This window comes from Athene noctua, chromosome 6, assembly GCF_965140245.1.
Source record: "Athene noctua chromosome 6, bAthNoc1.hap1.1, whole genome shotgun sequence".
Lineage (NCBI taxonomy): Eukaryota > Metazoa > Chordata > Aves > Strigiformes > Strigidae > Athene > Athene noctua.
This window is the reverse complement of record NC_134042.1, coordinates 33,465,707-33,479,620: the sequence shown is the minus strand read 5'-3', so window position 1 is coordinate 33,479,620 and position 13,914 is coordinate 33,465,707. Positions and strand designations below refer to the sequence as shown.

At 35.4% G+C, this 13,914-nt stretch overlaps 1 protein-coding gene across 8 annotated transcripts in view; it reads right to left on the bottom strand.

The window, feature by feature from the left end:
• Window positions 1-13,914, bottom strand: part of TTC8 (tetratricopeptide repeat domain 8) — a 46,506-nt gene that overhangs the window by 23,462 nt on the left and 9,130 nt on the right. For 3 of the 8 annotated variants that reach the window (XM_074908513.1, XM_074908515.1, XM_074908514.1), the window contains exons 2-5: window positions 9,392-9,512; window positions 4,883-4,946; window positions 4,574-4,733; window positions 3,612-3,701 (exon numbers count right to left, since the gene is read on the bottom strand). In XM_074908513.1, the coding sequence (XP_074764614.1) occupies window positions 3,612-3,701; window positions 4,574-4,733; window positions 4,883-4,946; window positions 9,392-9,512 (435 nt within the window). Of the gene's footprint in view, window positions 1-3,611; window positions 3,702-4,573; window positions 4,734-4,882; window positions 4,947-9,391; window positions 9,513-11,584; window positions 11,686-13,795; window positions 13,826-13,914 lie in introns of those variants that run through there. The other 5 variants (XM_074908511.1, XM_074908512.1, XM_074908519.1 and 2 more) reach the window with 3 other exon arrangements.

Sequence of the window (13,914 nt, the reverse complement as noted above, 5' to 3'; positions counted from 1 at the left end):
TACAGAATCTTGATTATGTTAGGCAGAAATTAATTATTTGTGAAAGCAATCATACTCATACACCACAGTTGCTGACATTTACATTTAATTAAAGACTTTAATAGACAAAAACTATAGGTGTGCTACACTGTCATTACAGGAAAGCATTTTAATTCTTAAATTTGTTGCAGGAGATTAGTGGAATTGTCTCTTATCTTTGATCCTTAAATCACTTTAAAAAAAAAGGCCGCTTTTATTTGAAAGTGAATATAGATTTATTTGAAAACCTGGTACCATCTTCATGTCTTTTTAACTGTAAAATCAACAAGTGATCTAACAAATACTTTTTGCAATGTATAGTGCTTATGTGCTTATGTAGTGCAAAATCTACTTAAATCAAACAGGTTTATTAAGAATATAAACTGAGCAAATTTTGCCTTAGGGAAAAATAAATTCTAAACCTTACAGAATTTTGGGATCTGTAAAAGAAAAACTTCTTTATTTGTAAATGATAAATGCTAACAATACTGAGCTTCTAGAACTCAAACACACCATCATAGTATCGAAGCTTTAAGAAGTTGTATGCATCAGCTGTGCTGTGGTAACTGCTCATAAGCCCACAACAATTGCACGGGAATGTAACCGCCTCCTTGTTTACTCTTGTATAAAGCTAAGCAAGTCATACTACCTTGTAGCTGTTCTGCACTAGAACACAGAAGAGTATATAACAGGTAACAGGGGTGACATTTTAAGTGAATAAAATGATATTGAAAGATACTAGGTAACTAAATGGAGACTTGTAGCCTCTGCTCCCAGACATGTAGTATGGTTGCTAGCAACACAAGGTTCAGCTGAGTTGAACCTTTATCTTTTTCTGCACCCAAATCCCAGGTCTTAATTGCATTGAAAGAACAGAATGTTTTTCTGAATTCTCATTATTTGTTATAAAAAATAAAAATAAAATATTTCCCCATGAGGAAAGATATAAAAGAACAAGACAGCAGTCTTCTAAGGGCTTCCATGACTCTTCTGCTAGCTTTTCTTAGATAAAATACTTTAAAATATATATCTTAAGGAAACTACAGAATTACTAATGAATTGTCATGTTTGGTGAGGAAAGTAAACAACAACCTACTTTTCTTCTACTTTTGCTCAGAAAAGACTCTGAACAGATGATTAAAAGACATTAAAGAATTATAAATAAAACCACATTTATAGGGAGATTAGAATAGGTGGATAACAAAAGAATAGAAAATAAAGTAGTGGAACATTTCATCCTCTTGTTCAATAACAGGGAAGCATTCAGTAAAAGTGAGTAAATATAAAGTGATAAAAAAAAATGTTCTCTTGCATGGCTGGCACAAGGAATTTACTGCTGTTATCTACAGGCCCTGACCTTCAAAGGAATTTAAATAACTGAACATTCCCTTGGATAAAAATATCTAGAGTTATCTTAAGAATTCTATTAAAAATCCACAAGATAAAAGAGATAAAACTTCCTGTTTCATACCATAAACCGGTTGCTCACTGAGATTTACCAGAGGCTCTCTCTGGTGACAGGTGATACCTCACATGTCTACCGGGGGGTTTCCTGCTATAGTCCTTAACATGGCCAATGCTAGTCAGAGGTAAGCCACATTCCTGAAGGCATGCAATGAAAAGATAGATAATCTAACTTAAAAAAAAACATGTGCTGACTATACTTTGCAAACACATAAGGAAGAAGTACACAGGAGGAGTATGTGAGTATACAGGCTAAACATGTGCATTTAATAGTTGCAAGATTTATCATCTTTTTGCACCTGGAAGAGGTAAAAGCTCAGAGTTTTAAAAATTTCATCAGTGATTCTTAACACAGAATGCAATCTGAAATCTCACCTCCTGCTTTGGCTTTAGCCTTAATGCTGTCTCGTTTTAAAAAAGTTATAAATCCATGTAGCTCCAAATTTAAACTTAGATCTTACATTCTGTGTGAAATGTTAATGTCAGAATGTATTAGCTTCATAATACTGACAAGCACACTTGTTGCCTGTGTATGTTTCTATGACTGTTGCTTTACATTTTTTGGCTTAAGCCTCTTCTTATATGAAAGTGAAGGAAGACAGAGCTATCTCACTGTCCCAAACAATGCTAATTAAAAAATATGTTCTCATTCCTGAGAACTGTTGTTGAGAATAAATATTTCATCTGAAAGCTAACCTAACGACTTAAATAGTATATAGAGTTACTAAACACAACTAAAAGCTATCTGTCTTCAATCAGAAGAACTAAGCCTAGTTTCTTATGAATGCATCCTGTGTTTCCTAATCCCTCCCAGGTTTCCTACATTCTCCCTGTTGTACAGACTTTGATAGATTTAGAATAATATGTGTGCTGGCTGATTGCTGGCAAGGACATAATTGGACAAAAGGCCTGCAGTTTTTTCAGAACTGATAAAGAACTGACTCGTAACTGCTCTCAGATGATAGTTTGGAAGTCTTGCATTATCTCTCCAGACTAAAACTTACTATATTTGATATTTATTCTTCTGCCTAGCTTGGTTAAGAGGCCAAGGGACAGTGATGTAAGGAGAGGGTGAAGAACATAGTGCAATCACACAAAATTTATTTCCTTTGAAAACCACATTGAAAAGCAATCAGTCTAGATCAGGTTTTGAAAAACAAAGGAATTTTCCAATTGTTTATGAAAAATTATTAACTGCACTTTTGGACTGCAGGAGCTAATTTCCACCAGCAGATTGTTAGGTACTGCTAGTCTTCTAACAGTGTTCACTATGTTTCTCAGAGTAGAGTGAATACATATGTGTTCTTCCAACTCTAGGCTGCTAGCCAAATATAGCTCCTGAGAGTGTCTGATAGTCATTTGATACCTTGTGCAAAATGAGTTGTTGGTCTCAGCCCAACAGTTGTTTTTTGTGAACAAAGTATGCACAGAAAACATCTTCATCTATTCAACTAACTGGCTGTGTTGCAGAAAGATCCAACTGGAAGGCCACAGAGTGATAAATCATTACACAACTTTTAGGTCCTTTCCACTCAGAGCTGAAACCTGTAAATTGGGTAGATAAGCTGGATAAACCTGTTCTATTGGCAGATAGTATGTTTCAGTGGTTGTCAATCATACGATCTTAATGGAATATGAAGAAAAATTCTGACAAAAAAGATGCAATCTTTTAATATAAAAAGTGTTAACTCATGCCATAAAATCAAAGGGAAAAATACAAACCATTTGAACATCTTTTAGGACAGGATTGCCATCTATTCGTACACAGAACCACATTTCCAGACACTAAGAAGTATTCTGTTGGTTTTTGCCTCCTGGCTATTTTTTTTTTAGTTGCCCTTCACCACCCTATATGCACAGTTCAAAGTTATCTACCAATGGACTATTTTATTCTATACAAACATTTTTCCTAGGTTATACTTTCAACATAGTCTCTTCAGAAATATTTTCAATTTCAAGTCTAGTAACTGACCACTGTCAAAAGTTAAGTAACACACTTTGTTTCTGAACTTTACATCTACAACACAGTTCATCACTGTTTGTATCCCCAATCCCATGTACAGTTACATTAGAATGCTCCCAGAAAACAAGAAAAAGATATCACAATATTAACCAAAATAGTTACATACCTTTGCCAGTTTGGGTTTTTGAGCATATTTTGCTAAATTCAGTCGAGACAGATTTATGAAAGGGCCATCTGGATTTGTTAGCATTGAAGCCTGAAGAGGAAAAAGAAGGTTTTAATGGGAAGATCCCCTACACTTTTCCTAAAAATGTTCAAAATATTAGTAGTATACAAAAAACCCAAACCAAAGCAAGCATTTACAGATGTATTGCTCTACTGTGCAGTATAGAATCCTCTTACTGAATTTCATCTTTTCTGAAAGCCAGAAATTTGTCCTACTCCCATACAGTTCCTGAAAGAGATGGAATGAATTACCTCCTGGCACTACCTTTTTCTTCCCTCTCCCCACTATTTCCATAATGCGCCTAAGCATGTATCTTGGACTAACTTTTAGATGGACTGAAGACAATTGGGATACATAATAGAAAAGTCTTCAAGAAAGATTTAGGAAGATCAATTCATACCTGCGATAGGGAAAAGATATCACATTTTGCCATTAATGTGATATTAATCTGTATTACATATTCGTGCCAGTTGCGGTTTATTAATTTTGCCAATATGACAGGATAAAACTAGTATAATTTTCACACTGACATTAGTAATTGTATTGTAATAAATTGAAAAATTTGGAGAAGGTTTTTAATACACTTATGGTGAAATTATATCATAGTCTTTCCATGGCCTCAGTGAATAAAAAAAGAGTCACAGAGAACTTGTGAATTTAGAATTTATATGAATTTTTGTGAACTTGTGAATTTATGTATATTTTTTAAATAAACAGATTAGCAAACTAACAAAAAGTAACATTTTCAAACTCTACTTTGAAAACAGTTTAAATAAAAAATTAAAAATGCTCACCTCCCTCAAATTTGAGTTTAGATGCAGCTTTTAAGTCAACTACAATGTCACTGTACCAGACACTATGACCAAGAAAGCCATCGTTCTGAGAAGAGTCAAACAACTTACCGTTCCTAGCCTGACATATCTCCCAGAAGCACTCGTAATTGGACGAGCTGTGAGACCTGTTCGAGGTGTTTTTATAGCCTGTTCCACAGTACTTGGCCGTCCACTTTGTGTGCTGGGTCTCACAAATCCTGTAATAGGCCTTCCTGATTGAGTTACTGGCCTGAGGATGTTAAGCACATTATCCTTATGTTGAGTGGTATTTATCGATAGAGAATTTAAACACTTATATCTGCAACATTTCATTTTCAGAAGTTAAATTTAGGATTTCCTCATTTGAAAGTAGTCACATTAAAAAAAAGAATCACATACCTAACAGCTGGGCTGGGACCTCCACCTTGGCTAGTTCCAGGGAGTTTCAAAGATGTTCCTGGTCCTACAAAATAAAAAGTATTTCTCACTTCACATTGTGATACTACACCCTTGTCCAGAGGACTTCAAAAAATGATTGTGTCTTACAATAAACTGTAAATTTCTTTGTTCAAACTAAGGGGACATAGCACTAGGCAAAGAAGACAAAAACCAAATACTGCACTGTACTACTGATAAATTGTCAGACTGTTGCAAGGAACCTGCCACAATGAACATGGTTTTCTCACTTTTACTCTTCCCATTTGCTCCCCCATCCCACCTGGAGGGAGTGAGCGAGCAGCTGTGTGAGGCTTAGCTGCCTAAAGGGGTTAGCCCACAACAATTCTCAAGAACATCTTAGGAGCAATAAAGTTGAAGTAAGAAAGGTTATTGGAACAATGGGATCATGCTAATTTGAAATGGTATAATTTCTATCTGGGACTAAAATAACATCGAGGCTACAGGTCAGATGGAGAATGGTCTCTCATGTCACTGGACCCACACTGGACTCCCACCCACAATTTAGGGCACATTAAAGGTCTATCTCACCCATATCCAAAGGTCATAAATGAAAATACTAAATTGCCTTGAGCCCAGGTGAACAGGTGACAGGTCACCCTTTTCACATATTGCTGTTTTGATAGTGGATCATTAACAATTACTAGTTCCTGCATGTAGATTTCCCACCACCTTCACTGACACTTGGTTATAGTCACTTTTTTTTAACCTCCTAAGTGAATGTCTAAGGGATGGTTTTTAAAACTTAGTTAGAAGCAAGATATGACATCTATACCTTCTGGTCTGTTCACTGCTTGTTATCACATACAGAAAGAAATGAGATTTAAATTGACACAGCCAGTTCTTGACAAATTACTGTTACTCATCTACTTACTTTCCAGATACTTATGAACTGCTTTTATTTCAAAAGTTTCCAAGAACTGAAGTTAAACTGATAGGTAGCTAGTTTCCTTCCCTCTTTTTTCCCTGCAAGATAAACCCCAAATTTGCCCTTTTTCAGTCTTCTCTCTCTCCCGCCCTCAAGCTGTAATCACCTCTGACATACTACCAGCCCACTGTTTAATCAAGTTTAGAAGACTTGTTCAAATCAATAACTTCTAACTCAATCTAAATGCCTTCTAGCTTTTTTAATCCATGCTGATACCAAGCACCTCTGTCTTCAATACTGTAGAAGCCATCCTGTCTACAGCTGTATTTAAAGGAAACAAAAAAGGTATGAACCACTATCACCTCGGTAAAACCCAACAAATACGTAATGTTAAAATAAGAACCAAAACTTGGACTTCTTTCTCTTCTGGCTGGCTGCACTTAGGATCTCTGTTTCTTACTTGCTCTTTATAGTCCTGTAAATCTTGACTTTTTTACTCCACAAGAGAGTGTTCAGTCCACCCAGCAGAGTTTCTAACATGATAACTAGGGAACTCTTCTGAGAAATGGGAGAAATTTGCTTTCAGCTTTTCAGGCTAGCAGACAATGAACTAGTCTTCCACTTTCTGAACCTGTTTTTAACTATCACAATAATATAAAAAAGGTAGGAGCATTACAATCCCTTTTCTTCTTATGTTTTTTAATAATTATGGGGTTTTTGTGCTTCTGGTGTACTGGGAAGATGCTTAGAGGATTTAGTTCCCTTGATCTCATCCCAGGCAACTCAGTCCTTACACTGAGAATCCCAACTGAACTAGCTATGAATAGATATCAAGAGGCCACAGCAGTGCATATGGTCACTAACAGTGACAGAATTTGAAAGTGTAATTTCAATACTTAGTGATGACTGCAGTTGACTCCTTTAACTCCCTAGTTAATGAAATATCTGTGATTATCCATAATGCCAATTAATATGAGCTTCTGAAAAATATGTTGTCAAGGTAACATTTTAAAACATGATTACAAGCTTAGCTCATAAAATTAATAGTGTTAAGAGTCCAAAGGTAACATACTGGGAATTTTCTGTAAAATTATGCTATCTAACATTTTTATTAATAATCAAGACTGATGGAAAATTAACACAGCAAAATTATAAAAATTTAAAAAGTGGTGGAAGACAGATTTCATTATATATGTGTGAAGAGGAACCACAGAAAAGTAGCTGTTTCCAGTGGTCCCTATACAATTTCATAATTATTTAATAATGCAAGACACAGAGCAAAATCATTATTAAGATAGTTTAACCTGGAAATTAAGATAAGGACAGATGCAAAATTGAAATGGACATGTAACTGATGAAAAAGGATTTGAACTGCTGAGTAAGCAAAGTGCAAACAATACTAGTTATAATAAGGAAAGTATGACTACACATTTTTAAGTTTGTAAGTTATAATTATAGTGGAGGAGGATATCCTGGAAGATTTGCCACAGTAAAAGACTCTTAGTCAAGACCAAGTATGGCTAACACACTTTAACAGCAAAAGAAAAAGCCCACATTCAACAAGCATCCATATTTATTAAATCGTGTAAAATTGGAAGTGATCACAGAATCACAGAATAGTTGAGGTTAGAAGGGATCTCTGGAGTTCATCTAGTCCAACCAGGCTCAAGCAGGGCCACCTAAAGCCAGTTGCCCAGGACCCTGTCTAGACAGTTTCCGAGTATCTCCAAGAAAGGAGACTCCACATCCTATCAGGGCAACCTGTACCTGTGCTCAGTCACCCTCACAGTAAAAATGTTTTTCCTGATGTTCACACATCATGTTTCTTGATGCCTCCTGTGTTTCAGCTTGTGCCCATTGCCTCTGGTTCTGTCACTGGGCACCACTGCAAAGACTGTCTCCATCCTCTTTGTACTTTCCCTAGTGTTACCTGTGCTTACCTTTTATATAAAAGTGGAACAGAAAAAGACTTCAGACATCTAAAGAAAGTAAAATCAAGCTGTAAAGAAAAATGCATTTTCAATGTGTCAGTGGACTGTTGTCTGGTTTAGTGAGTACAACTGAAAAAGCATGCAGATTAATTGGAAAGGATTAAGAAAGAGTTTCAAGACTCAACTCAAAAATTAAAAGATATACGTCAGTGAGAAGATTGTTTAGCTTATCAAAGGTCACTGGATAACTTAATGACAGTTTTAACTATTTACTCTGGAAATATATCTTTGAAAAGAAAGACCATATCAGGCAACAATGTACACAAAGAAGCAACAGCTGGATCTACAGTTGTTAATTCACACTAAAGATATGCCATACACTGGCAAAAGCTAGCAAATTTAATAATTTACTAAAGACTGCAGGGGGGTCTTTCTCTCTGGAAAGTTCTTATACTTTCTGAAAAAATATACACTAGCTCAGGCGTATCTGGTGTATTTGAAGCACAAATAATAAAGTCTTATCTCAGTGATTCAGGCTACACTATCATAACAATTTTCTTTGGCTTTGAAATCTGTGTTGCACTATCCAGAAAGTCATCATTTTTCAGTTTAAATATAGTAAGAATGTATTTTTCCAGAATGCCTTATTTCTCAATAATACTCATCAAATTATTTTTCTTGGCAGATGGTCTCTACCACAAGGGGCATAAAATCAAATAAAAGTCTAAATGATATTATTATGCTCTTTTAAGACAGATACATGTAATTAGCTTATCATAATGCATAAACACAACTCAAGTACCACTTGGCTGTTTATACGTGATCAAGCATGTAAAGGCCATTTTAAAAAATGTAATCAGATAGATATGCAATTGTCTACTCCTACTCAGATGAAAAAAGCTTTTAATGCTTCAGATATTAGTTCTGGTCTATGTTCAGTTCTTCCCTTGAATTCCTTGACATGGTAGGTGGTTGAGAGCCACATCTAATAAGGTGCATAAAAATTCCCATGTGGACTGTACTAAAGAAACAGGGAAAAAGAGAAATAATGCAAAAAGTAGCGGAAGACTACTAATTACTGCCCCTTTTGAAGGGAACTGAGGAAGCTGAAAAGAACTGCATACAAGAAACAATTACAGGGCTGAAGAACTGTCCTGGGAAGGAAGAGAGGAAAAAGTAAATAAAAGCAGAAGAGAGAAGATCAGTTCAGAAAATGTTTGGGGAAATTATACAAAAAGGTGATGTCAAATTTGGCCAGACTGTTGCTGACAGTACAGGCTTATTGGATGAGATTCACAGTAATTAGGGGCATATACTTTTTGCTAGCTTCCCACAGTGCCTAAAGAAGCCAGAAAGGAGTAAAAGAAATCAATGCACTGATGGAAAAGAGCTAGAGAGTACAGAGATGCAGAGGAAAAGCTGACAAACCACTACTTGTCTGAAGCCCTATCTGACACATCTAAGCTCTACATCAAGATCATGTGATGTATCTCAACATTGCCATACAACCATAACACAATCTAAAACTCTTCTTGTAGCAATAGCTAAAAGTTGTATCAGGTCACCTCAGTACATGCTGTTTTATGCTAGATGACAATCCTGAACAAAAGAGCTCTTGTTGCTTCAATGTATTTAAGTGAAAGTCATTCTTACGTGCGACTTGAGCAATGGCATTTTCGTCTAGCATCATCTCTGCAATTCCCTCTTCATCCATATCGATTTCATCCACATACACCATTTCTGTCAAAGCTCGTGTTTTCAGGCTCCAGGCAGCCTGAACAAGGATAAAGTAAAAAGTAAAATGTCTTAAAGACACCAAGTAAATAATCTAATCAACAATTTTGCCATTTAAAAAATTATTATTCCCTTCACAGTTGTAATAGGCTTGAATAAGGTATTGACTCAAATGGCTGGGTATATCCATCAGTTGCCTGATGGAGGTGGAGAGAGAACTGAGACTTTAGACAACCCATTTGGAGTGGAACAGCTATAGTCACTCAAATTGATGGAATTTCACACCTCATGAAAAGCTATAAGTAATTTAGGTCACAGGCAACTCTCTGAAGATCTTGTGCTTTTGAAGAAATCCTCAGGTACCAGTGCCATTCAAAACCCACTCCTGACAGAAACCTTATTTAAACTGGAATGGGAGAGGAAGGCAAGTAAACCATTGTAATGTAAAGTAATGCCCCTCCCAGGCATCTGTACAGAAAGAAGGGAAATCCTTTAACTGGCAGTTAAACATACAGTATATTACTATCCACAAGCAAGAGTCTTTAGAAAGATAATCTAAAACTCCTTCATTTAAAGCATCAGCTGTAAAAAATGTGTAAGTGTATAGATCAAGCATCGCAGATTGTGAGCTCACTGGAATACTTGTTAGTGAACTGAACTGATAAATTACAACATTATATGTTTTAGAGGATTATATGAGCAGTGTAGAAAGGCAAGCATAATTCTAGTCTATGTGACAAACTTTGTGTAGACTATAGAGGGACCAAAGCAATGGGGAAAAGAAAAAATGGTGGCAGCCATACAGAAGTACCAATGAAATAAGTCCAGATTCAACCACTCCTATAACTTAATATGCCTGTAATGTACTCATAGAGCTGGCACAATAAAGGGAGCCACAAGACCAATCCTCGGTCTTCATTCAGATACTGAACAGATCATCATAAATTTCCCAGACTAAAAATCACTGTCAAAACAATTAGATTTGTTTCTTTTCTGACAGGGGGTACAGCAGTCTGCTGGGAAATCATGTTTAATATTTGCTAAGAAGACATTTCAAAACAGAAACAGAATGATCCTACCTGAGTAGAATTAAAGGTCAAACACATGGAAACATTTTCTTTAAATAAGAGGTAGGGCAAGATCTGGAACTCAGGCTTATTTAATAATTTAAGTAATCATTTAATTGGACACTTCTCATCATTATGTCTCAGACCATCCCTTCCTCTACACTTCCTTCAAATTTCTATGCAATTTTACAACTATCATAAAGAAAGTATATCTAAAAATGTTGAAATATTTAACTCTCCTTTTTAAAAGTGCTTTCTTCCAAGCAAAAGCAAAGGAGGGATTTAGCCAGCCAGTTCAACCACAACTAGAAACTTTTGTTTAAATATGAAGAGAGGAACAGGGCAGGATGATTTGAATCTAGGCCAGACAGACATAATCCAGATCTGCTTTATTATCTTTTAGTTTCTTCTTATGTAGTAGGGTGACAACCTTTAATTAGCATTGAGATTTGCAGTTAGATGTTCAACACCCTTAACTGTTTTTCATTATTCTATGGAAGTACTTAGTTGGTAGAATTTTTAACGTCTTGACAGTACTCAGCTTTTTCAAACACTTATATGTCTGAAGTCAACATAATCATGTCTATATTGGGAATATGCTGAAATTAGAGCTCTCAGCATAGTCAAACACAGGCTATCTTCCTAGTAGAGATAAGAAAAACTGCCCATAGTCTTTCTCCTGGAGTTGAATGTAGCAACTTCTCCACACTAATTGCTAAAACTGGGGCCAGTTCTTAACATAGACCTATCATTGTGATTTTTCCAATAACAAACATGAAATAATGTGGTTTTAAAACTAACATCTCTTTGTCATTATTGGACAAGTATCTGTCAAAAAATAGATTCCTCAGACTGCTCTTCCAGTCTTCAACTCCTAGGTTTCACAGCCAACAAAAAATTCAAATATTGCACATTATTCCTTAACTAAACACCAGTCTGTAGATTATTGTCTACAGCAACGTTTGCTACAGGACTTCTGATCAAAACAGCAAGAGAGAGAAAAATGTCAAATTTGTTACTTAAACTACAGAAAGATGACCTTTACCTTGGGAGACAAGAAGACTTCAAAATTCCTAACTACTAATTACAAGGCCCGTATGAAACAAAAGTATCATTTCACTGCATGCACACAGTTATGCTGAATATCTGAAAAATCAAAGCATGGGAAAAGAAATTAGAAATCTATACTGACACACAAATAGAAAGGGAGATGTAAGAAAATGATCTTTTTTCAAAACAATTAAAAGAAATTTCTGACACCCTTTTTATTTATTAAAAATTTGCTACTTATTAATAAAAAGTCACATAGGACTTTTTAAGAACTACAGCATATGGCTATTACCTTGCTTTTTAAAAGAAAACCTGAGATGTACATTTCTCTGTTAAAACATACTCTCCCCAACAAATTTTGATATTTTTGTTCATAAAGATGTCTTTTACCACATGAGATGTACAACTCATGCGAGGTTCAAACATTTTCTTAACAGCTCACTAATTTCAACTTTTGCTGACTTTCTGTAAAGAATTTGTACCAGTAGTCCTGGTATTTCCTATAGCTACTTTATCTTTGTACAAAGCCTACTTTCTGTGTTGCCATTTTTAGCTATCCAGAAAAATTTTAACATTTCTGTTCATAAGAAAGTACACAGTTTTAGTAATTTACTATAGTACAATGCACAATTTTTTTTTTTCTCATTAAAAACCTGTAAGGTTAATCTGAAACTAATGCAGAAAAACTTCAGCTGAAGAACTTCAATTAAAATGAATAAGAGCACCACAAAACTGGAAGAACCACACTGCCAACTGTGAGAGGAAGGCTCACTTATAATCACAAAAAGCCATAAAAATGAATGCACACATTTCTGAGTAACCACATAACAGTATTATTTATACCTCAACTTAGCACAAGTTTGTCCACTCAAACTGTTGCCTCAGATTTCATTTATATTACCTGCTCTCTCTTTGTGAGACTGGTAGTTTTGTTTCGTGACAAGCAACATGTCTGGCATTTATGAAGACAACTTGCATTTTTATGAAATGGACACTTAAACAGTAGGAACAAGAATAGGACAGCTCACGTCAGACAACCCACACATTCACAACATAGTAACAGACTTAGCTTACTTGACTCATAATCAGAACAGAATTTCACAATAACTAATAGTAATCAAAGAGGGATGCAATATCTTGAGTACCATAAATACAGAAATGTGATATAGTATTTCTTAAGAAGTCTAAACTCCAGAAGGAAAAGTGACAAAGTGTTTTTCACTTAGTTCCTGAGAACTGTTTTTTCACTGAATCACGTATCTTCCTCTTGTTTGTAAAAAATCCAAAAACCAAATTAAAAAAAGATAAAATCTAAATCTAAATGCTTTCTGAATCTGTTAACGCACATTTCTAAGAGATTTCATTCTCCAATAATCCTTTCCATTATCATAAATTTTATTCTGTACACAATGAAAACCCCAGAATGCAGCAATTACCTTGTGAAGTGTAATCTTTAAAGTCAAGAAGATACCCGGCAGTATTTCACTGAAACCATTTTGTATGCAAACAACTTGCATGACTTCATTGGAATATAATTGGAGACTTGTAAAATATGTTATTGAGTTATATTTGAAGATGCAATTTTACATTGCATTTAATCTCTTCTGACTGTGAGCTGGAGCCAAAAGATGCCAACACCTGCACATTACTATTCTTCCCATTGCTGTAATCTGGTGTTAATGTGGACAGAGTGAAAACGAATCAATTACTCGCTCAGTCTTCCATCGCTTATGCAAAGCATCATCATGCAGCTTCAAGACTACCAGCCTGTACCCAAGGCAGGCAGTGAGACTGAGCTGTAGGAGCAGGAAGGGCATGGGTAACAGCCCACCATTACACTGCATTAAATAAAACATGAAAGTGAGCCCTAAGAGCATAAACATTGTTCTGTCTGTTCTGGCTTTTTCCTAATCTCATCAGCAGGTGAAGGTCATTCAGTTCAAGACAGACTGAATTTAGCTTTTAGAAGGCACTAAGCTACTGAACTGCTGAATAAACCTATAGGATATATATGGGAAAAATAAACTTCTATCAAATATAAAAGCTGCCGATTTAAAATACCCCTTATCAAATGCACTGCCTTACCAATGATGAAAACTATATTTATGCCATTAAGGATTTAACAACAAAATAAGCATTATTCATTGTATCAGAAATTTTTCCTAATGGTTATATCTAATAATTGTATTTATGAAAAGAATTTTACCTGAAACACAGTGTATTCAGAATCAGGCTCCTGAAAAGGGAAGAAATAGAAACTGAGGAATGGTAATGCCAAACAATATAAAGAACAACAAAAAATGGAATTATACTCTGTGACCAACT